This window comes from Euprymna scolopes, chromosome 46 (assembly GCF_053919585.1).
Source record: "Euprymna scolopes isolate OS-2025 chromosome 46, ASM5391958v1, whole genome shotgun sequence".
Taxonomy (NCBI): domain Eukaryota; kingdom Metazoa; phylum Mollusca; class Cephalopoda; order Sepiida; family Sepiolidae; genus Euprymna; species Euprymna scolopes.
The window spans coordinates 20,794,012-20,819,879 of record NC_136527.1 but is presented as its reverse complement, the minus strand read 5'-3'; the positions used below and the strand labels follow the sequence as shown (position 1 = coordinate 20,819,879).

General features: G+C 35.1%; 1 protein-coding gene across 2 annotated transcripts; it reads right to left on the bottom strand.

Moving 5' to 3' along the window:
• Positions 1-908: 908 nt before the first annotated feature.
• On the bottom strand, positions 909-25,004 carry LOC145271372 (uncharacterized). Of its 2 annotated transcripts, none has more exons than XM_080126913.1 (2): positions 24,709-25,004; positions 909-8,669 (listed from the first exon to the last, which is right to left on the bottom strand). In XM_080126913.1, the coding sequence occupies exons 1-2, from the start codon at positions 24,737-24,739 to the stop codon at positions 7,357-7,359; spliced, it is 1,344 nt and encodes a 447-aa protein (XP_079983039.1). In that variant the 5' UTR covers positions 24,740-25,004; the 3' UTR covers positions 909-7,356. The 2 variants fall into 2 exon arrangements, with proteins under 2 accessions (XP_079983039.1, XP_079983040.1); XM_080126914.1 differs by lacking the exon at positions 24,709-25,004 and adding an exon at positions 24,217-24,548.
• Between the last annotated feature and the right edge of the window lie 864 nt (positions 25,005-25,868).

Here is a 25,868-nt window from a genome sequence, read left to right as displayed (position 1 = left end):
TGTTTTTTCCTTTCATAATGCTGTTGATATTGATGATGCTGTTTCTTCTGCTGCTAGTGATGATGATATTGATGATGATGCTGTTTCTTCTGCTAATGATATTGATAATGATGATGATGTTTCTTCTTTCACAATATGTTTTTTTTTGCTGCTACTGCTGCTGATGATGATGCCGTTTTTTCCTTTCATGATACATTTTCTTCTGCTGCTGATGTTGATGCTGATAATGATACTGTTTCTTCTTTCATTCTTTCATTTTTCCCCACATGTTCATATACATATGTTGGTGCAGCAGCAATTCAATGTTTTCTACCACGTCAGAAAAGTAACATTTATAGATGAACAACTAGGTGTATCAGAATTTGGGCGGAATTTTTGACACCCCTAACACGAAACTGCGAATAAAATATAAAAAAACTTGTAATTTCTCTGTTAAGAATGGGTTGTTTATTTTCTTTATGGATCATACTTCCAAAATAAACTATTAAAGTTTTTTGAAACATAATAGAAATATTATTTTTTTATATGTATGTATATATATACATATGTATATATATATATACATATGTCTGTATATATATATATATATATATATGATTGCAACGTCTTGTCAGACGAGTGCCACTTCCTCAGACACTTAAAGTCCATGAGCTCAAAAATGACTTTTTTTTAGTCCTACCGGTGAATTCACATGCTCAAGCATGCATGACACTGAAGACGGTCATTGAGATTAATTATTAGTTGCTTCCCGCATTTCAAGCCTCCACTCATCACAACTTTTCCATCGCCGCAGGACCATTTTTATGGACAAATGCCTGAGGGAGTATCTATACAAAGATGATGTTACAGAGTCTTAGCTTTGTATGACAGCTAAGTCTCTCTCTCGGTTCAAAATGTTGAGATCCAGCAAGATAGCCAGCAACAAGTTAAACTGCAGACCAACTTAATGCGGGGTACTGGTCTCCCACTTTATGGTTTTTTAAATCAGAGATTTGCTTCTCCTAGAAAGGTTGCCTTCACCACGGCTTATAGGAGCCCTCTCCACCCCAACACACACATACATACAAACACACAAGGTGCTATTTGGCCGTTGACCGCCCAAAAATATATATATATATACATATATATATATATATATATATATACACACATTTACTATTTTATATTTAGTAAAACATTTTTTTGAGTAACAGTAATGGAAAATCGACATAGTTTCTTGAATAAATAAAGATTACAACACGCATTTTTGTATGTGAAAGAAAGGCTTTTTTTGCTGGGGTTCTCTTTTATATACCCCGTAGATGATAATATCTATGATTTGCAAAGGGACGTCGTGTCTAGATTTGTTTGGATCCACTTTTATAAAATTCATGCTATTTCTCTGTGTCGTGTGTTTGTTCGGCTTTTTAGTGTAAATTAAATTGAAACCTTGGCTTTCATGCCTGGGAAATCCAGAAAACAAATCAGCTTTGATCAATATGGTGAAAACCTCGCCAATCTTTTACGAAAAACACCCGTCTAGCTGAATCTACTGTCAGTAATTTTTCCCACTCTTTATCTATGTCTAAATCAAAACGTAGATTCCATGAACAAAGCTTCTTTCTTAGAACTGCACGCCTGTAGAACTCTGTTCCATCTGCCTGCTTCCCACCTGACTACAACCTGGATGCCTTCAAGTCCAACGTAAACAAATTCCTGATGAACTGCCCCCTTAAGTAGACACTTTATTAAATATCCACACTAACGTACTGTACTTACAATAACCCTTATCCCTGAGTGGCTTCCGGCCCTCGATAAGTTGTGTAAAAAATTTAAAAATATATTTTTAAAAAAACCGTCATATCAGACAATTGCTTTTCATTTGGACACCCCCATTTTTTATGGGGAGCTGATCCCCCCCCCCCAAACAACAACTTGGGGGAAAAACTGCCTCGCAGCAAAACTTAACTGCGGAATTGATGTTTGACCTCATTAAATTTACACATCTGTCAATTCACTTTTCAATCATTAAATTTCATCTGTTCTCATTCCCTACCTTCATAGCATCGAGGTAAGTCATCACGCTTTTTTTTTTTCGCTTTTGCCTCAAGGATCCGGGTTCAAGCCTACCTCCCTCCCCAAAACTTTTTTTTTCAAACACCTGGGCAACACCGGGAACTCCCCCCCCCCCCGCTAAGAAGTTTTTTTTGTCTTTTTTTCTTTTTGTCTTTTTTTTTCCATCACGTTCATTGTTTCGTCTTTTGTTTTTGTTTTTCCAATTTTTTGAAGAAGTTTTAACATTTTTTTTTAAATATTTAAACAGAGTTATTACTTCGCTTTGTTTTGATTCCCCCCCCACACACACACACCTCTAAACACCCGGGCACTCCTGCTAGTCTATAAATCTCAAACATCTGTTAGTTAGTGTGTATGTTTGTATATCTCACTAAAACTTTCAACACACGCGACCAACACTGACAAAATTGGTATTGTTTCAAAGCGCAATCTTTTGGCTGACAAATATCCAAAAATTCTTTCAGTCAACTTCGCCATTTTTTTTTCCGCAAAGTCATCATATGCTTTGAAATGACTAAGCTTAATTTGAACGGCGTCGACATTGTATGTCAGTGCGTTAAACTGCTCGATCACTTTTTTTTTCCACTTCTTTTTTCGCTTAGTGTTGTATAGAATATGTTCTTGAGTTGTTGCTATTTACTGATGTTTTTTTTTATTTTTTCTTTGTTAGGGAAAGTAGTTTCGTCACTGTCATGAATTCTGACATCACTCATTACCCTTTCCCCCACAATTCCTTATTTACCATTGTTGCACTTTTGTCTTCACGTTGTCTCAACAATCGCTTACAATTAATTTCTTGCTGGCATCAGCCATTGGTATTCTCTACATTTGGGAGGCAAAAGCCTCTACACTCTCCCAGTGGAGGTCTGGTCAGTGCTCTGCATCCTCGGTCATCCCAAACCCTTCACAACTTTTTTGTGTGATGCTAACCAGTTGTAGATCCCGTCATTTTTTCTCTGTGTGGGGTGGTGGTGGTAGTACTTTGCAGTTTCGGTTTTCTTGGTTCCCTGTGGTCATGTTCCTTCTGTTTTTGTTTGATTTATAAGACCGATTACAAATATACAAACCCTGCCACATCTTTTTGCTCCCAGCCCATAACCCCACATTCCCTTTTTTCTTATTTTCTATATTTTATGATAAATTTTTCAGGTAGTGCTGAATGATGCCGTCAGCATTGATTGGGTGAAAGGAGGGATAAGCAAAATGACATTGAAACTTTAATCCACTTGAGGCATACTCGGAGTTTCGAGCTTGCCTGTCTGCTTGCTACCTTTTTTTGTGCTTGCACGGGTACTCGCTGCTATTTTCATTTTTTTTAAGGGGATTTGGTTAATTTTTGTTTGTTTGAAACATTTTTTTAGGGCTCTGTTGCTCAATAAAAATTTCTCCACACCCAGGCAACGCCGGGTATCCCCACTAGTAAAATATACAGTCGTTTCCAAAACTAAGGGGCAAAATTTTAAAACCTAGTATTCGTTAGAAATAACAACTGTGAAAAGCTGAAATTTTCACAACTGGTAGTCGTTATCATCCATAATAACATACTAAAATTTGAATTATTTGCAAAGGATAGAAAATGAATTATAACAATTATTTAGTTTCAAAATAGGAACGTCCAAAAGTAAGGGACAAAATTGAGATAAACAATGTAAACAGTATGCTATATTCAAATGGCGGAAATTTTTTTAGATAGTGAAGGGGAGGCGAGAATTATAAATTCAGATGTACAAATTTCAATTTTTTTAAAACTGGTGCATGGTATCATACAGAGGGTGGCTATTCATGAACAAAACTAAGTATTATAGTGGTATTTAAATATAGCTTTATTGAGATCAGTCATTTTCCTGCCTCCTCACCAAAGGTGAGCTTAATCTGGGTGTAGCCATTGAATGCCTAAAGAGCATTCATGACTGTTATTTACCACTCCCCTCAGTAAAAAAAAAAAAAATTTGAGTAAATATAAATTAATCTCAAAAAGAAATTGAATAAAATTTTTCATACAGATTTTGGATTTCTGTAAAAGATAGAAATTCCCGTAGGAACGTCCAAAAGTAAGGGACAAAATTGAAAGAAAAAAACAATGTAAACAATATGCTATATTCAAATTTTTTGATTTCCTCTAAAGAATAAGCCTTACTTAGTCATTTGTAAACGTTGCATAATCATTCTTGCACGGGTACTCGTTGCTATTTTCATTTTTTTTAAGGGGGTTTGGTTAATTTTTGTTTGTTTGAAACAGTTTTTAGGGCTCCGTTGCTCAATAAAAAAACTCTCCACACCCAGGCAACGCCGGGTATCCCCACTAGTAAAATATACAGTCGTTTCCAAAACTAAGGGGCAAAATTTTAAAACCTAGTATTTGTTAGAAATAACAACTGTGGAAAGCTGAAATTTTCACAACTGGTAGTCGTTATCACCCATGATTAAATTTGAATCATTTGCAAAGGATAGAAAAAGAATTATAACAATTATTTATTTATTTTCAAAATAGGAGCGTCCAAAAGTAAGGGGCAAAATTGAAAGAAAAAACAATATGCTATATTCAAATTTTTTAATTTCCTCTAAAAAAAAAAAGCCTTACTTAGTGATTTGTAAACGTTGCATAATTCTTTTTCTATCCTTGATTCAAATCAAGGTACCCCCTATTTGATTCTACCACTTGAACTCTATATGAGATACATAGATATTCAACAATGAAGTTCCGTAGATAACACTCATATCATTTCTCGAGCCAGTATTTGCATTTGTAGCCCTGAACCATTTTATTAGAATATAAATATTCACATACTTTTTTTTTTTACATGCAGGTCACCACTTATCAAGGCCCGAAGGACACTCAGGGATACGGGTTATTGCGTGTACAGTAATCAATGAGATAGTATTGTAGTAATCATTAGTATTAGGGGGCGGTTTGTCAGGAGTTTGTTTATGTTGGACTTGAAGACGTCCAAGTTGTAGTCAGGTGGGAAACAAGCAAGCGGCAGAGAGTTCCACTGGCGTGCAGTTCTAAGAAAGAAGCTTTGTTCATGGAATCTACGTTTGGATTTAGGCACAGATAGAGAGTGGGGAAAATTATTGAGAGTAGTTTCAGCCAGACAGGTGTTTCTCGTGAAAGATTGGCAAGGAGGACGAGGGATTGAAGCTCAGACGAGCACTTGCCATGGAAATAACGATAAAACAAAGACATGCTCACAACATCTCTTCTGTGGGAGAGAGGTTGCAGGGAAGAAAAAAGGGCATCCCCCACTAAACCACGAACTCTATTTTGTACTCTGTCAAGGCAGGATAGGCTGTTTTTAGTAGCTCTTGCCTAGATATGGCAGCAGTACTCCATCCTTGGACGTACTTGGCTTTTATACAGATAGAGAATTTCATCAGTAGTGAGATATCTTCTGGAGTGGTAGAAGGATCTCACTATTTTCCCAGCGTCCCTGGCAACAGATTTGATGTATGTGTTCCATATATAGATCAGGAGTAAAGGTAAAACCCAGAAGCTTGTCAAAACATGGAGCCTCCCCAAGATGAGAGCCATCCATTTCAATTGATGCCAGTGTTGATGATGTAAAGATAGAAGCTTGGTTTTAGATGCATTAAAAGAATATAACGTTTTTTGTTTTTGTTTTATTTTTAATTCAGTCAGAGTTCCCAGAAATCAAGGGGCCCACTATGAGATACATAGATATTCGAATGTTCCATTAAAGTTCTTTTTCTCTCAAACACTCGGAACATAAATTTCCTCTCCCCAAATGAGATGCTGCAAAAGAAATTCTTCCACGCGAAAGTCCACCATAATAAGCTCTAGCAATATTTCTCTAACTTTATTTCATGATTCCCCGAGTTTGTATCTTCCCACGAGTTTGCAACCTCTTCTCTAGTTTTCTTACATCTTTGCTATATGCGTCTCTTAAAGCTTCTAGAACGCAACGTAACTCAAACTCTTCTCCACTTAATCTGGAAAAATCTTTAGATATAACAAAGTAGTGCTCTTACTTATGTAAGTACTTTACATAAAAAAGGTTAATAATATGTTATTTTTAACATTACTTTGTATATTTGAAAATCCTAAACTGGATGTAAAACTATATGAAAATGTTCATGTTGCTTAACAAAATATTTTTCATTGTCTGCAAAATATACGATCATAGTCCTCAGTTTTAGAAATGGAGTCTGTAATTCGTGACAAATTTTATCTGTAGTCCAAAAGTTGTTGACAGAAATTGGACAATGAATCAAATTCAGATCACAAACCAAATCTCCCGGACATAAATCAAGACCATCAGAATTTATTGAATCGACTTTTGATGGGTCAGTAAAAACAAAAAAAAATGGAAATCTGAATAAACTGTGCATTTGATACTTAATGATAAGGTCAAAGTGTATTGTGATATGAAAAAGAGAAATACAATAATTTTATGTTATGATTAATTTCCATTAATATTATTTACACAACTTATTTCTGAACAACTATGTGGTTAAAATAGTAAAAGCGTTACCCTCTAAATTTGCTTTCGTTGTAAAAGACGAGCTGCATATTTTAACAATGGTAGGGATTTTCTCGGGTGTGACTTCTCATATGTATCACCAAATTTGACTTTTCAGAACAAGAATATTGACAAAAGTAATAAGAATAGGGCCTTTTACCCTTATTTTAGTGAGTCCAACCAAGAGATCTTTTCAGGATTCTAGCCGTCCCTTTCAGTGCAATTGTTTGAGTTCTGGTATGTGACTTTAAGTGCGATTCACAGTAAAAGAATGGCCACATTCTTTGTAAGAATACGGCTTTTTGCTTTTTTGTTTTATTTTGCTTCAGTCCAAGTTCTCAGAAATCAAGGGGCCCACGACCTGGGGCTAACACTTGAAGTCTATATGAGATACGCAGATATTCGAATATTCCATAAAATTTTTTATCTCTCAAACACCAAGTAAAGAAATTGAGAACATAATTTTCCTCTCCCCAATTAACCATTTTTATACGTTATAGCATATCTTTTGTTTTGGTCTCTTGATCTTACTGGATTCCAGGACAAGAATTTATCTAGTCTACTGGAGTATCCAGTTTCGTGCTATTACTTGAGGTAACATCACTCTGAGAAGGTGCACCATTCCTCGTAGAAGCTAATCTGGGTTTGCCATAGTGAGGAGATCTTATTTGGGCAGTGAATATGAAATGTGATTTTGAATATTTGGTCAGGGTGTACTTCTATTGAAAAGTATCCTCATGCCAGTTTGTTCTGACAAACCCCTGTACAGAGAGAGCTTAAACACTCGAGGATAGTGTCTAGTAGGCATTCAAGTTCTCTCTTATGACTGACCAGTATGTATAAGTATGTGAGTTTTCAAATTTGCTTTCAGAGAAAATGAAGATCCGCAAATCTGACAACAAAATGGTTTTTCCCCAGTGTGTTTACGCATGTGTATTTTCAAGTTTCCTTTCAGAGAAAATGAGGATCCACAAATTTGACAAGAAAATGGCTTCTTCCCAGTATGGTCATACATGTGTTGCTTCAAACTTTCTTTTCGAGAAAACGACAACTGGCATAGTTCACAAGAGTAAGGTTTTTCTCCTGTGTGTACACGGACGTGTCTTTCCAAAACTTCTTGACGAGAAAACGAAGATCCACACGTTTCACAAGAAAATGGCATTTGCCCCGTGTGCTTATACATGTGTTCTTTCAAACGTCCAATCTGCGAAAAAGAAGATCCACATAGTTCACAAGAAATCTGTTTCTCCACATTGTGTATACGGATATGCGTGTTGAGATTTGATTTCCGAGAAAATGAACGCCCACATATTTCGCAGGAAAACGGCTTCTCGCCAGTGTGTATGATCGTATGCTTTTTCAAATTTGCTTTTGTCGAAAAAGTAGATCCACATGTATCACAAGGAAACGGCTTCTTCCCAGTGTGCTTATACATGTGCTGCTTTAAACTTTCGTTTCGAGAAAATGACAATTCACATAGTTTGCAATGGAATGATTTCTCCCCACTATGTAGACGGACATGTGCTTTGAAATTTGATTTTGTTGAAAACGAACGCCCACATGTCTCACAGGAATATGGTTTCTCTCCAGTGTGTACGGTCATATGATTTTTCAAACTTGTTTTTGTAGAAAATGAGGACTTGCATCTATCATAAGAAAACGGTTTCGTTCCAGTGTGATTATACATGTGTCGTTTCAAACTTTCGTTTCGATAAAATGACATTTTGCATATTTCACAAGAGAATGGCTTCTCCCCGCTGTGTAGACGGATATGTACATTCAAACTTGATTTCATAGAAAACGAACGGCCACATGTGTCACAGGAGTATGGTTTCTCTCCAGTGTGTACAGTCATATGAGCTTTCACGTGCGAGCGATGGGAAAATGAAGATTTGCAGATGTCACATGAAAATGGTTTGCTTCCGTTGTGCTTGTACATGTGTTGCTTCAATTCCGCTTTCTGATAAAATGAACGTCCACACGTTTCACACGAAAATCGCTTATCCCCAGCGTGTATGCGGACATGAGTGTTCAGATTTGACTTTGTAGAAAACGAACGCGCACATGTTTCGCAGGGAAATGTCTTTTTACGTTTCTCTTTTTTCCCATCTTTTGTGCGCGACGTCATTGTTTCTGTAAAAAATAGAAAAAAAAACGCAATTTGATCATTCTCATAACAAAAGTAATGTTTAAATAAACTACAATACATGGTGAATCTTTATGTTCTGCGGGAAAATAACAAGATTTAACAATAGTCAAAGAGTCATGCAGTGACATGAATCAAACTCCGTGACCGATCAAATTGCACCAGAAGGTATGAAAACGATGACCAGATCATATGTGTCGAGGGCTCAGGTTTGAATAAATAGAGTTAATTTTTATGAGTTTGTTCTTAGACGCTGAAGAAACAAGATGGAGTAAACATGCCCAAGTAATCTACATATAAAATTTCAAGTGTTTAGAACCAAAATTGGCGGAGGAGTTTGGTAGAGTTTTCAAAGGTAAAATCGTTGAACTTTGACACCTTGACAGCCAAATTTGTTGCCGAAAATCGATTAAAAAGATTAAAAAGATTTTCTTCAAATCTCAATAACCCTTATGTTAAATCTCGGGTCTGTAGACTGAAAATTGACAGAGTAGTTTGGTAGGGAAATGTACACACACAGACTCACACACTCATACACTTTTATAGATATGTGGATTGGTGATTGGTTTTGTTTGGTACAGCATGCCAAGCATTTTCGGGGAATTTAATGCCGAATCCAGTAAATTTGGAGAAAATATTGTAAGGCTTCATATACATTATATATTCAAATATTTGGTTCGGTTGATTATATATATATATATATATATATATATATATATATATATATATATATTATATAATTTAAAGGAGATTAGAACAATAGTCTAAAGAGCTGAGTGTATTTTAATGTAACAGTGAAATTACTAGTTTAATTAAAATACAGGAAAGAGAAAGTGCTCGTTGTAATTTAGATATATAATAAGCTCGATAGTTAAATGTCCTAGAGCTAATTCAATATTAAGTAATGTGATTGATAATTTAAAATTTAAAAATCAAATTATAATTAAATTAAAAATCCGTTTCATAAAAAGGAACAACAACAAAATCAATTATCTGTACGATCGTTTCGGAAAACAATGCTTTTTATTGTGGTATACATCAAGTTACATACAATAATTACATATAGTTTTTTAATAAGCAAGGTCTCCTCGTCAGCAAATTTTGAAGGGTTTTTTATTGAATTTAAAAGACACCATAAATAAACCTAGCATTAAAAGTAAGGCAGATGAATCTTTTAATTTTTCGCTTTTTGTAATCAGGAACTATGGTTAAAATACTCATTTAGATGTTTGCTATAGCTTTTTATCTTATTATTTATTATATATATATACATACATATATATATATATATATATATATATAGAGAGAGAGAGAGAGAGAGAGAGTGAGAGAGAGAGGTGAAGGTTTTGAAATCAAGTTGTCATTCACTCCAGTTTTTGTTGTGAATAAAAAATAATATAAAATAATAAAAAAAAAAACAACCATTCGTCTTGGGTTCCTATCCTGCATGCATTTTTGTTGAACAGAATGAAGACGCTACCAGTATTGATCGGTTGTGATCCTTAGAAGCCAGAAAGATTTCTCTAACAATTTCTTTCCTCCCTGCTTTCTGCTAACTTGTCGAAATTTAAATGTAATGTGGACAAACATGTTGCTGTTCAACTCCCCAGTTCCCTGTTAGACACGATTCCAAATAGTAACCCCCTCATGTTCCAAGTGGTAATCTGCTCTGTTTGGGGGTGAGGAGGAGTGAAAAACAAAAATTATCTCTATTTTCTTTCAGACTACCCGGATCAGCGTCGGTTATTTTAAAGCGAGGATCCCCGATCAATATGAAGTGGGCAAATTTCTTCCTTTCTTCTATGACACGGATTCAGCTCAGTTTTACGGGATCCCGTCGTACGAATATCCTGGATTAGTGAAGGTTCGTAAATTTGTAACGTCGCTGTAACATTCTGCTGTTACTTCCTTAGCTAGTCCTTACATTGTTAGATTTTGTAACGAGACAGTTTTATTTAATGTCACATGTTTATTCAGCTCAAAAAACATACAGTGTTTACCGACTATATGTCAGCCTATGTCACGGTATCGAGTTGTTATATTATAAACCCTTTTTCTAAGAATTCAAAACACAACAACCATTGGTGTAAGCAACAGTCCGTTTTTTATTTCTCCTGTTGTGCTTGCTTATGGTAGATAGAGAGAGAGAGTGGGAGAGCGACAGAGAGAATTATCGTGGCGTCAACTCGGTTGACAATCAAATCTCCAACTGCAGTCTTTTTCCTTCTGTCACTTTTTCTTGTCAATCTTTTCAAAACATCCACGTAACCAGATTCCTTTCTGTTACAATTTTCATAATAATAACAAGGTTTGTTTATATTTGTGAGAAATATTGAAACAATTCCCGTTTAGCTTGTCAATTTCTGACATTTCATCCGCAGACGCGTGCCATATTTTAATTCATGAACATACATATATGTATATACACCTATATATACTAGCATGTCAACCCGGCTCAGACCGGGTCATTCGTGTAATACAAGTAAGTCTTCATGTGTATTATTCTATGTTCTAACACACACGCAATTGTTTTGAATAAATATTGTGATAAAAGATATGTTTGTATGTCGGTGCTTGTGGAAAAGGCATGCTCCCAGTTACGGATCCATATCGAGGCAGTGATTGAGGCTGAAGGCAGCTACATTGAATAGATGTCGGCTCTACTAAATAATCAAGTTACTGGAATTAATTTTTTCAATAAAAGTTTTAAAATAAAGTTCTATTGTTGTTTTCTTTAGGGCGACAATTGTATCGCTCCACCATGCTGGGCCCATAACCTGTTTTTGCTGGGCCCATAACCTGTTAAGTGTTGAGACATTTTTATTGTTCCACCCTGTATATATTATTTTGCTTCTTTAAAACACAATCAAAATGCATTCTTCTCCTCATAATTTTTCTCTATGAAGTTATTACTAGAGCTAGGACAACAGCATATTCCATTCATTGTTTTGACTTTCGAGTGTGTATCCGTTGATATCTTATATGCTTTTATATAGAGTGATGTCGTTATTGGTTGATTAACTGTGTCTAACTGTGTCGGATATATACTCAAGAGTCAAATCAATGATAAGAAGATTCTGTCGTCATAGCCCTAGTTATTACTAGGGGTATGACAACAGAATATTCTTTTCATTATTTTGATTCTCGAGTATATATCAGTTAATATTTTATACGTTTTTAGATAGAGTGAAGTGGTTCTCAATTGATTAACTGTCTTGGATATATACTCGAGAGTCAAAACAATAAAAAGTATACAGGGTGACCCAAAAAACGGGCCCCGACTCTAATTAGACCCCATTTCTTAGTGTTTTGTCTAAATGAAATGAAACTTTGGTCACAACTAGTTTATTATATTCAAAACATCACATCAAAAAACACTAGCGTCTTTGGCCTTTTTTCTCCGTTCTACAGCATATGTTCTAGATATACTTTCTATGTTTTCTGTTTTTTTTGGGGGGGATCACCCTGTATGCTGTTGTCATGGCCCTAGTTGTTACATAAGGAGGTGCGCAGTGAAATTAGTCGAAATAATAGACACAAGAGGGAAAACAAATGTACACGTATCCAAAACAATGTCAGAAACGTTCGAAAACGACTTTCAGTCGGCAGTGGAATCTAGCCGTAACTGGATGGTGACATGTGACGCTACTAAGATTTAACAACTATAAAAACCTTCTCAACCACCGATTACCATGACAAATAATATCTAACCTGATAGCTCGTCCTTCAGATAAACATTTATAGCCAACATGAATTGGAACAATTAAAAAGTACACTTAAGACATTGATAAGGTGGCTTCAAAGAAGCGGGCACCCGCTACGTAGCTAGAAAATTACTTTTACCTGAGAGTATCCTATAACTCTACAAAGTTACCATTTCCCCATGAATGGAATATAGTTGCTACATTTGCGCTAGTGCATCTAGTACTAGTTGCTCAGTCTTACGAAAGGTCCAAAAATGTCTCAAATCTAATAGGAAAAGGTCCTGGATATGACCTAAAACTATATCCGTTTTAAGTCCAACTCCCCAATCATATTCCAGCCCTGTCGATGGGGCATTAGAATACGCCGACTGCTCCCTGCAGAGGGTAAAAGTCCCTCAATGGGGGTCCTGGATATGACCTTAAACTATATCCGATGGTGAGGCCCCAGCTTGCAAGCTTTAGGGAGTGTGGAGTCACCCTTTAATTACCATTGCTTCTAGGTCCACTCTGACCCGGAGTGGTAGTACCTGTTAGGGTCCCAACTATGAGTTAAATAGAATCCGACTTGAAAAACAAATATACTCCATTAAAAATCGTTCCTCAAAATAACTAGATTCGACATTAAGCTGGGGTCTCACCACTGGATATAGTTTAAGGTCATATCCAGGACCCCCATTGAGGGACTTTTACCCTCTGCAGGGGGGCAGTCAGCATATTCTAATGCCCCACCGACAGGGCCTTAAGTTAAAGAAAGCTGACCTTTTTTCTTTTTCTTTTTTTTTTTTTACTGCAGAAGAGACTTTCTCTTTTTTATTTCCAATTTTACCAATGGTCTGTATCTAGCCTTTCCGTGAATTTGATTTTTTTTTTTTTGTAATTAATATCGTTGAAGATCGATTAATTGTTGTTGTTTTTGATGCTTTTCTTACCTTTTACAGCATTGCTAACATTTCAATCTCAAAAGACAATGGATACCCCTTGTAAGGGTAGCGGTGCAAACCTCAACCACACCTCTCCTGAATCGACACTGCTGGAGTCTAGTGGCAACAAGTCCAAGACGACTGGAAACAATGCTGAGATGAAAAAAGTTAATATTTAAATATTTGTAGGAGTGCTCAGTTTCTAATCTTTTTTTTTTTACATAGAGGTCACCACTTATCAAGGCCCAGAAGCCACTCGGGGATAAGGGTCATTGCGTGTACAGTAATTAATGGGATAGTATCGTAGTAATCGTTAGTATTTGAGATTTGATAAAGTGTCTTACTTAAGTGGGCGGTTCATCAGAAATTTGTTTATGTTGGACTTGAAGACTTCCAAGTTGTAGTCAGGTGGAAAACAGGCAAATGCAATATTCTAGTAAATCGATCCCCCATTTTAGAACCACTTGACGTTTTCAGGCTAAATTCCAAGAATTTTTTTTTTTTTTAAAGCAGTTTGGGCTAATTTTTTTAGAAAGGGGAAGTCCAGAATGACTAGAAACAATAGATAGGCGGAGAGCACATACAGCACCTGGTACTGGCTAGCCTCATCATTGCTTAACTTGTAGGGGTGCTCTAGTAAATCGATCACCCTTTTTAGAACCTCTCGTTCTTAGGCCAAATTTCTGGAATTTAGCCTAAAAAAGGCCAAACTGCTTTTAAAAACTACTAATAGTTAGTAGTTTGAGCTTTTTAACTACTTATATATAAGGGCAAATTTCACGTGAAATTAAAAAAAAAGCCCAAACCTAACTACTAGTAGTTACTACTAGATTAGCAATTACTACTAGTAGTTAGGTTTGGGCTTTTTTAAAAAAGGCTCCATCCATTTAGCCTTTTTAAAAGTAGTTTGGGCTAGATTACTAGTTACTACTAGTAGTTAGGTTTGGGCATTTTTAGGTCAAATTTATGGAATTTAGCCTTAAAAAGGCCAACCTGTTTTTTTAATATTTTTTTCCATACATTTAGCCTTTTTAAAAGTAGTAGGTTGGGCTTAAGTAGTTAAAAAAAGCCCAAACTACTAAACGTAGTAGTTTGGGCTTTTTTAAGGCCAAATTTCTCGAATTTAGCCTTAAAAAGGCCAAACTGTTTTTTTAAGGCTAAATTCAATACATTTAGCCTTTTTAAAAGTAGTTTGGGCTTTTTTTAATTTCACGTGAAATTTACCCTTATTCGAATATTTTATGCATATTTATGTTTACCTTCAAGTTTTATCACTCGACATTTACAAAGGTTTTGCCCAGACAAATTTTCTGTTTTTCAAAATTCTTTTTTTTTTATACGCAATGTTCAAGTCTCGTCGTCGCTTGACATTTACCATTTTTGAATTAACAGAAAAATTAACAGGAAAACTCTTTGTTATACTTATGTGTGTGCACAGTTTGTAATACAATAAACTGATCCCCCATATTGGAACCATTGAACAAGAACACGCACACTGTCTTTTTAACATAGAGGATTTTTCATTTATACATCTAAGGGCAATAACTAATGTGCACTAGAATACCAACTAAAGACTTACATTTAAAAAAATTGATTTCTATGGGTATTCAAGTCTGTATTGTGTATTGTTTTCATTAGTCGCCATGTTTGTTTTCAAACAATGCTGAGATAAGCAGAGAACACATACAGCACCTGGAATTCCCAAATGGTCACCCATTTTAGTACTGACCTGGTTCAATGTTGCTTAACTTTGTTGATCTAGCAAGAACCGGTGTGTCGACATGATTATGCAACGTTGAACCTGGACAGTACTAAACGGGTGACCATTTGGTACTTCCAGGTGCTGTATGTGCTCTCCGCTTATCTCAGCATTGTTTCCAGTCGTCCTGGACTTCTCCTTGCCACTGGAACCAAACAGTACCGATTCAGGAGAGGTGTGGGGGGGATTACACAACCCTTGCATCACAATTACATGCACAATTGTCCTTACAGGGGGTATCCTTTGTCTTTTGAGACTGAAAGGAGGCAAGGATCGATCAATTATTTACAATTAAGTTTTTTATTCTTGTTTTTTTTTTTTTTTTTAGTTTTTTTTTATTTAGAGTAGGAGTCACCACTTATCAAGGCCCAGAGGCCACTCGAGGATAAGGGTTAATAAGTGTGCAGTAGTCAATGGGACAATATCGTAGTAATCATTAATAGTGGAAATTTGGTAAACTGGATTACTTAAGGGGAACAGCTGATTGAGAACTTGTTTACATTGGACTTGAAGACGACCATATTGTAGTGAGTTGGAAAGCAGGAAGATGGAACAGTTCCAGAGGCGTGCAGTTCTAAGAAAGAAACTCTGTTCATGGAATCTACGTTTAGGTTTAGACATGGATAAAGAGCGGGGGGGGGGGAATTATTGATAGTGGTTTCAGCTAGACAAGTATTTTTCATGAAAGTCAGGCAGGGAGGGACCATAGATTGGAGCTCAGACGAGCACTTGCCATGAAAATAACGATAAAGCAGGGATGTTTATTGTTGTGGGGTACAAAACACCCCTATTTGAGAACTAAGTGGAATCAACCAGTCCTATGAGTACCACTGGTTTCAGAGACTAAATGGAGATATTCATACCAATGTTTAAACGCATGCTACGAACATGTTCCTCTCATACCTCTTCAGTGGCTCCTGTATTCTTTATGATATGTTGAGTCCGGTCAGTACTAAATGGGTGACTATTTAGGACTTCCAGGTGCTGTATGTGCTCTCTGCTTATCTCAGCATTGTTTTCATTCGTACTGGAACCAAACAGTGTTGAGGATTACACAACCCTTGCATCACAATTACATGCGCAGCAGCCCTTACAGGGGGTATCCTTTGTCTTTCGAGACTGAAAGGAGGCATCGAATGAGATTTACTATAGCCTTCTATGTGACTTTATCAGATTTACAATTTTTCCATCTGGGGAAAAATGATATGGTTCAGATTGTAACCGGTTATTTTTCATCTGGACATTTATGAAGACATTATAAACTACCTCTGGACCCAAAATGGTAAAAAATTCCTGCTTTGTTTATTCAGTGTTTATTCAATTAAGGTGTTTTTATTTCCGAGTTTGGGTATGTGTGGGGAGATCATCTACATATTAATAGGATAGTGTGTGTGTGTGTGTTATTTATTTTGTGTGTCACACTTACATCCGAGTGACTGTCGTTTAATTGTTATGGAGTTCCATTTCTTATAATAAATAATTTTACCAAGAATTCTTCATAAGTTTTGGTTTCAATTTCGATTATAGCTGATGGCACTTAAGTCATCTATTTTATTTATAAATAATTTTATCAAGAATTCTTCATAAGCTTTGGTTTTTCAGTTATAGCTGAAGGAATTCAATATATATATATATATATATATATATATATATACGATCAAACAGTTAATAAAACATGTTAAAAAACACTTTGAAATGAGTTAAAAAAAACATATTTAATCTGAAAAGGAAACACTAGATAAGTGGATAGTCCTTAATCCGTGGAGTTTCGAAGAAATGCTTTCCTTCTCATCAGAGGGTAGGAATTAGCAAAATGCGGGATCGGATTTTGCATGCAAAAGTATTTGATGAAACAACAAGTAAGTCAAAGAGGAATTTCAACAGGTCCTGCTAGTAATATAAAATTTATATTGAAATGAAAGAAATGATGGCTTTGAAACTGGGCATGTCAATCATGATCCACCCTTAATTAAACACTTCATCAAATCTCCACACTAACGTAATGTACTTGCAATAACCCTTATCCCCGAGTGGCTTCCGGGCCTTGATAACTGGTGATCACTGTGTAAAAGAAAAAAATGATGGGGCTGTATGTTGAGAATGTTATGAAAAATAATTTAATTTCACCATGACTAATGTTTGTGCAAAATTTCAAAAAATATTCAAGGAGTGATTATTGAGAAAACTGCAAAAAAAACAAATGGACAAACGATTTTGAATTATCATTTTGTTCGACATAAAATGTTGTTAAAATATGTAATAAATCTAGACGTCGTAAAGCATCTATGTATAAACTGTCTGCTTTGTGCCAAGCAATATAAATTTAGTTCTGTCAGATCAGCACCTGCGGTGCTGACTGTGATATCAAGAAGTATTATCTGATCAATTGATGATGCCAAATGAAGCCGTGACGCGCAGTTGGAAAATAATAAAGTGTGAAAAAAAAACGTGACTTGGCAGGTGCCCGTTTTTGACGACTGAATGATGTCAACTTTGAGTGCGGGACAGTGTTTTATTTACCACGAGTCTGTTCGCTTCTTTTTTTTTTTTTACGAAAAAGCTTAATGAATGAGTCCCCTGTGGAAATTCCACAGGGGACTTATGCTTAATGCACATGCGGCAATCGAAAATTGCTGAATATTTATCTTTTGAAAGTCGGGCAAATTAAATAGATAAGCGACCCCAGTTGTTAACTCGTAGATATTATCATTTAGGTGTGATATAAAAAGTTTTAAGAAGTTGTGAGGCGACCTATCGCTTCTCAGAAAAAAGCCTTTCTTGGACATACACGAAAACGCACACACAAACATTTTTGCTTTTATATTTATAGACTAGCGAAGGGTACCCGGCGTTGCCCGGGTGTTTGAAGGTGTGTGTGTGGAAACTCCGGGAGTGGGGGGGGGGGTAAAAAAAAGTAAGTGTGAGGATCGAACCCGAACCCTAGAGGCAAAGTTGTAAATTAAAGTGTGAAAAAAAAATGTGCGACGTTAACCATTGCCCCACCGTGAGATGCTAACGGAAACACGTTTGAATTTATTTAATTACTTGGATTTGGCAGGTGCCCGTTTTAATGAGTTAGTGAGGTCAAGTTTGACTGCGGGATGGTATTCATTTACTGCGGAACGCTTTTTTATATTTTTATTTTCCCAAGATGTTATAGGAAAAAGACTAACCCACATGCGGCGAGCGACAAATGTTGAATATTTATCTTCCCGAAATCGAGCAAATTAAATAGACAGGCGAGCTTCGTTGTTAACTGTGAAATATTACGATTTCTATGTGATGTATTTATACTTGCGTAATATTTGTGTAAAAAGCTTATAGTAAACTATATATATTTATGTGTGTGTATATATATTTGAAAAAAAGCTTTTTGTAGACATACAGAAAAAGCGAAAACACATACATACATACATTTTCGCTTTTATATATATAGATGTCTTCGATAGATTTTGCCACAAAGGTTCTCTTTACAAACTTCTAAGTTATGCAATATCGTTAAATCTGCCCAAGTGTTTATAAATCGTTGGCCGGGTGTTTGTTTTTAAAAAAAAAAAAAAACAAAGCCTTGACGCACAGTTGGAAAATAATAAAGTGTGAAAAAAAAAACGTGCGACGTTTAACGGCAGTGCCCGTTTTTGATGACTTAATGATGTCAACTTTGAGTGCGGGGCATTGTTTTATTTACCGCGAGTCTGTTCGCTTAAATATCGTTAAATCTGATAAACACAATAAAATATTTTACTCGTTCCATTTTACTTTTCGTGCATTGTTTCTACTAGAAATTTATCGATTTTTTTAAAAGATTTTTTTTTTTAATTCAATTTTCACCCCAAACAAGGCACAGTGCCACTTTGAAGCAGGGGGCTACTATCAGGGACTTAATTAGCGGGGTCATTATGAAGGGAGATGAGTAGAAAGATGTTTGTTAACATTACACTTGAACTTCTGCATATCATTGCAGTTGGGAAACTGACTGATACTTTTATTTTCGATCCATGCGTGTTGATTTTTAAAGATAAGAATTCTGCACAGTAGAGATCCCTAGGTGCAAGAAATGATATGCAGAAGTTCAAGTGTAATGTTAACAAACATCTTTCTACTCATCTCCCTTAATAATGACCCTGCTAATTAAGTCCCTGATAGTAGCCCCCTGCTTCAAAGTGGCACTGTGCATATCATTGAAGTTGGGAAAGCAGAATCCCGGAAGGGAGTTCCAAAGACCCGCAGTTCTGGGGAAGAAACTATTGGAGTAAAAGGCTTTCTCGCACCTAGGGATCTCTACTGTGCAGAATTCTTATCTTTAAAAATCAATACGCATGGATCGAAAATAAAAAGTATCAGTCGAAAGGCAGCAAAGTATAAGATAATAATTATTATTTTTCCTTTTATTTTTCATACATTGTTTTTAGAATAGTTAATTGTCCTATTAGTAATTTATCAATTTTGTGCAAAATTCTTATCCTAAACTACAACGAGCATAGATAGATAATAGATGAATCAGTTGAAAGACAAAAAAAAAAAAGAGTTATCCCAGAAATCCGTTTTGGCAAAAAGTTTAGTTTCATCATGACTTATCTTGCCTTTAGTAACATTTATTTGTTATGTGTTTGAATTTTTGGCCCTTTTCTTCGCGGTCCTGGATATGATCTTAAACTATATCTGGTGGTGAGGCCCCAGCTTGCGGGCTTTGGAAAGTGTGGAGCCATCCTTTTTTTTTTTTTTTTTTTTTTTTTTTTTACATAGGCATAACCACTTATCAAGGCGAAGAGACCACTCAAGGACAAGGGTTAAGAGTGTCAATTGGACAATATAGTAATCGTTAATAATGGAAATAGATGAATCAGTTGAAAGACAAAAAAAAAAAAAAAAAAGAGTTATCCCAGAAATCCGTTTTGGCAAAAAGTTTAGTTTGACCATGACTAATATTTGTGCAAAATATTTTTAAAAACCAAGGTGTGGTTATTGGGAAAAGTGAAAACAAAAAAACGTATGAATGGAACTGAATTACTAGGTCGAATCCTTCCTTTGTCAGGGGACCAATAAATTTGGAAGGATTTATTTGTCATGACTTATAACTGTGACACTTCGTAAAACTTATTGATTGATTTCTATTAGTATTTTGTTAATTTTTTCACTTTTGGACCATTATCGACGCTCTGAAAATACTTTTATTTTCTATTCTAATGCATAATGATATACTGGATTATCATTTTGTTCGACATGAAATGTTGTTAAAATATGTAATAAATCCAGACGTCGTAAAGCATCTATGTATAAACTGTCTGCTTTGTGCCAAGCAATATAAATTTAGTTCTGTCAGATCGGCACCTGCGGTGCTGACTGTGATATCAAGAAGTATTATCTAATCAATTGATGATGCCGTTATTCTTAAGGCAATAGTTTTTGATATATACTAGCGGGGGGGGGGTACCCGGCGTTGCCCGAGTGTTTGTAGGTGTGTGTGTTTTTGGGTAAATCGTTGGCAGAGTGTTTGTTTAAAAAAAAAAAAAAATGAAGCCGTGATGCGCAGTTGGAAAATAATATAGTGTGAAAAAAAAACAAAAAAAAAAAACGTGCGACTTGGCCGGTGCCCGTTTTTGATGACTTAATGACGTCAACTTTGAGTGCGGGGCAGTGTTTTATTTACCGCGAGTCTGTTCGCTTCTTTTTTTTTATATGAAAAAGCTTAATGCACATGCGGTGATCGAAAACTGCTGAATATTTATCTTTTGAAAGTCGGGCAAATTAAATAGACAAGCGACCCTGGTTCTTAACTCGTAGATATTATCATTTAGGCGCAATATCCTTCGAGACTGAAGCAATTTAAATTTTGTCCCTATTCTGGGAGCTGAGATTTCTTCACATAAAAAATGATCTTGTGCCAAACTCTAACATGACAAATAGAGACTCTTTGTAACTTACTTAACTCTTAACCACTGACTCCTACTCTAACATGATTGTTTGTAACAATCCAGTATAACCTTCGGATGTGAAAATAGTTTGCTGATAAGTATTTCCTTCTGTCACTTGATCACTTGATCTCGAATGTTTTTAATATCTAATTCCAGTAAAATAATGTCTATATGTTATCTGTCCATGAAAAGTTAATTCACCATTGTTTGTTATATTTATATAAGGTGTGACTGACATACTTTTGTCGGCCATCTTGATGGCGCGTTAAATTTATCTGCTAAAAATTGTTAAAATACACAAAACTTATCCAGGTAAGTAGAAGAGTAATTTATCTTTAGTAACATTTATTTGTTATGTGTTTGAATTTTTTGCCCTTTTCTTCGCAGTCCTGGATATGATCTTAAACTATATCTGATGGGGAGGCCCCAGCTTGCGGGCTTTGGAAAGTGTGGAGCCATCCTTTTTTTTTTTTTACATAGGCATAACCACTTATCAAGGCGCAGAGACCACTCAAGGACAAGGGTTAAGAGTGTCAATTGGACAATATAGTAATCGTTAATAATGGAAATTCAGTAAATTTGTTAACAAGTGGAACGGCTCACCAAGAACTTGTTTACGTTGAACTTGAAGACAACAATATTGTAGTCAGCTGGAAAGCAGAAAAACGGAAGACAATTCCACAGGCATGCAGTTCTAAGAAAGAAGCTTTGTTCATGGAATCTACGTTTAGGTTTAGGCACAGATAAAGAGTGGGGGGAATTATTGATAGTGTTTTCAGTCAGACGAGTGTTTCTTGTGAAAGTTTGGAGAAGGGGGACCATAGATTGGAGCTCAGTCGAACACTTTCAATGAAAATAATGATACAAACTCGCAACATCTCTTCTGTGAGATAGAGGTTGCAGCAAAGACAAAAGGACATCCCCTATGAAGCTACGAAGTCTATTTTGAACTCTATCAAGGCAGGACAAGTCCTTTCTAGCAGCTCCTGCCCAGATGTGGCAACAGTACTCCATCCTTAGACGTACCTGGCTCTTATATAGATAGAGAATTGCATCAGCAGTGAGATATCTACTGGATTAATAGAAAGATCCGACCATTTTTCCAACGGCCTTGGCAACACCCTTTAATTGCCATTGCTCCCAGGTCCTCTCTGACCTGGAGTGGTAGTACCTGTTAGGGTCCCAACTATGGGTTAAATAGAAACCAACTTGAAAATAAAAAAAATATATATATATATTTTATTAAAAAAATTTTCTTCAAAATAACTGGATTCGGCATTAAATAACCTGAAAATAGGCACCGCCAAAAATGGCCAAAAAATCAAGTTGTTGTTTTTTAAAACGAAATTACATTTATTAAAATCCATTATTTCTGAGTAACTTTTTTTTTCCAGAAAGATAAAACCCTGAGTTTTATCATATAGAAAACAGAATAATGTAAAACTTTTTCTACTATTTTTAATTAAATTTTAAATGTTAAATTTTCCCAAAAAGTTAACAATTGACATTTTTTGTCTTGCTCAAAAAACGTACATAAATATTTTTAAAAAAAGGTTTTTGAAATAATTAATCGTCTAACCAAGATTGAGGATGATTTTCTATGAGAATATGCAAAAATATAATAATATAAGTACCTGGATTTCAAATAATTCCACTTATTCATATAGGCAACCAGTTACTTCGCGTCGATCTAGAGTCTAGATCAACAATGTTTACGTTTGTAGTTGATAAAAAGCAAACTATGGAAGACCAAACAGGCCAAAAAAATCTTATTTTTCAGTGACGAAAATTTCAATGTATTATTAACGCTGAGGCTGGCCAGTACCAGATGGGTGACCATTTGTATGAGTTTGGTTTTTAATGTGTATGTGTGTGTGGGCCAGGCTCCCCATAATGGGGGGGGGGGCAATTTAAAGCAGAATGAAAAAAAAATTATTTCAGCGCGTTTGGTCCACCGTAGTCGAAAGGCGGCAAACGGTTTCAAACGGGATCGAAAAAATGATGCTATTTTTAACACAAAGGGCACAATATTTATCGAATTTTTTTTTTGTATCGATTCTTCAAAGCATGCCCAGTTTAATAATGGCCATGCATTATTCGGCTCGCTAAAAAGAAATCGTTAAATTATTTATCAAAGATTTTAAAATGGCTTTTTTCGTATAAATATTAAAAAAAGTTTTTTTTTTATTTTGCTTAACTTAAATTAATTATTTTACTTAACATATTCACCGAATTTCACACTTCAAAACTCAAAAGCGGGATAATTGAATACAATCGAAGTTCTGATATTCAGACGTCAAAATAAGGTATGCAAACATTTTTATTTTTTTTAATCTATAATTCTGTCCCTTGCAACAACACAACATGTTGTGTTCAGTTTCAGATGATTATTTTAAGCATATTTGGAACCCCCTCTAAACAAGGGCGGGGGGTTGTAAGCAAAAAAAAAAAAAATAAATATATATATATATATATAAATATCGTTTATGAAAAAAAAATACATTGTTATAAAGTCCATTCTCCTCTTAATAATCGCTGAAAATTTCGTATTGATCGGATAATTACCTGATTTTTGGTAGATTTTTAAAAAGACGGTCCGTCAAAAAGTACTTACCTGCCCCCCCCCAGTTTTGGCGGTGCCTACCTGAAAAGGGTTGATATGCCGTAAAACGAAAACAACCAAACCTTTTCTTCATTGTTGTCTTCTCTGCTAAATACCCGAAAGTTATTCTGGCTAAAATTCTCAGTAGAAATAAGGGCGCTTCTACACTATTGGGACGAGATTTCGGAAATCGTAAAACTGAATTTCACATGAAAACAATGGTATTCCTCGTATTTTTAAGACGATTATATCCAAAAATCGATAAGGTAGAATATTATTTATTAAAGACAATAAAAAAATAGAATTTGATGAAAACGATTGTAAGACACAGGAGTCAGGACAGTTCAAAAGGTAGGTAATTTTCCGTTTCGCTTTAAACAAGATGGCCGCATTTTTTCACCTGCTAACACCATTAAAGCTTTTTTTTTTTAAATAATTCAAAAGGGAGGTAATTTTCCGTTTCGATTTAAACAAGATGGCCGCATTTTTCACCTGCTAACACCATTAAAGCTTTTTTTTTTTTTTTTTAAATAATTCAAAAGGGAGGTAATTTTCCGTTTCGATTTAAAAAAAAAAAATTCATAGCATATATTTTTTTAAAAGTCGCAAAAGAAATTCAAGTAATGATACTTACTACAGTTTATCGCCGAAAATGGAGACACCATCTTTTTTCGGGCACCTGTCGTCAGAATCAGAGGGAGAAATCCGTATTTTAAACTATGACCGAAGCATGAAATGAAAAAACAAAATTAAACTTGATAATGATTACTTCCGGAAAGAACTAATTACTACGTATTTCAGCGTACTATAAACACTCCCCAACCATCCCATGTTAAGAACGGCTTCCTGAATAAACACCCCTCCATTCTCGAAAGCCGTTCTTAACATAGGGAGGTTGCCTGGTGTTTATACGACACTGGGGTACGTCTTAGTTCTTTCCGGGAGTAATCATTATCGAGTTTAATTTTTTTTTGTTATTTATTTCATGCTTCGCCGAAGCATGAAATTGCTTCGGTCAGAGTTTAAAATACGGGGTTCTCCCTCTGATTCTGACGACAGGTGCCCGAAAAAAAATAGCGTCTCCATTTTCGGCGATAAACTGTAGTAGTATCTACGTAATACTTACTTTTTATAATCTGCTTCACAGAAACGACCATAGGATTTAAAAAATAAAATTTGTCGTTGTCATGCAGTTAAAACGGGTTTAAAATTCAAGATGGCGACTCAAATGCAGGTTCGCAAAAAATAAATAAGTAAAATAAAATAAATAAAATAAAATGGATTTAAAAACAACGTAATTTCTAATCTTTTTGATTACGATGGAAAAAGGGAATATTGGTTTAAGTTTACGTTCCGCATTCCCGTGTTTACAAAGTCATTTGGCAGAAGTAACGTCGGACAATTTTTTAGCTACGGATGACCAAAACTGTATAGAATGTACCTTTTTTTTTTTTTTCTTTTATGCAAATATAAAACTAGAAGTTTTATTGAAACTGTCTTTATTTGAACTTTTATAAGAAAATAACTTTTTTTTTTATTATTATAATAATAATAATATGTGGGTTTGTATTACTGTACACATAGATTCGAAAAAGTTGTCAAAAAACAAATATATAACAAATAAATATTATCAAAGGCAAGATAAGTTACTTTTCTACCAAACTGGATACATTTTTTGTGTTTTTATTCAATGTAACATATTTATTCAGCTCGAAAAACATGCAGTGTTTACCGATGTATTGGAAAATTCAAAATGGCGTACGACACTCTCTTTAACATGATAAGTTTGGGAAAAGGTGTTATAAATATTAAACTAGACAAAATACTATTAAAAAAACACCAAATACATGTCAACTTATGTCACGGTAACATATATTGAGCGAATTTCTAACAGTATTTTGTCTAGCTTATTATTTATAACATCTTTTCCTGAACTTACCGTGTTAAAGAGAGAGTCGGGTGCCATCTTTAATTTTCAATACATCGGTAAACACTGCATGTTTTTCGAGCTTAATAAACATGTTACATTGAATAAAAACACGAAAAATATATCCAGTTAGGTAGAAAAGTAACTTATCTTGCCTTTGATAACATTTATTTGTTATATATTTGTTTTTTGACAACTTTTTCGAGTCTATGTGTACAGTAATACAAACCCTAATATGTTTATAAACTGTTTTTTTTTTATTCATGTAGTTTTTTTTTCTTTTTTTTTTTTTTACTTTTATAATAAAAATATTATAGACTGTTTATTTTTTTAATAGTTATTAACTGTTTTTCCCCAAA

What these genes read in the sequence shown, in the direction of transcription:
- LOC145271372 (XM_080126913.1), bottom strand. Translation starts at nt 24,739, where the DNA reads ATGGTCGTTTCTGTGAAGCAGATTATAAAAA. An exon ending in TGTGAAGCAGATTATAAAAA is followed by an intron (nt 8,670 to 24,708) that starts GTAAGTATTACG and finishes TATTTTTTACAG; the next exon opens with AAACAATGACGTCGCGCACA.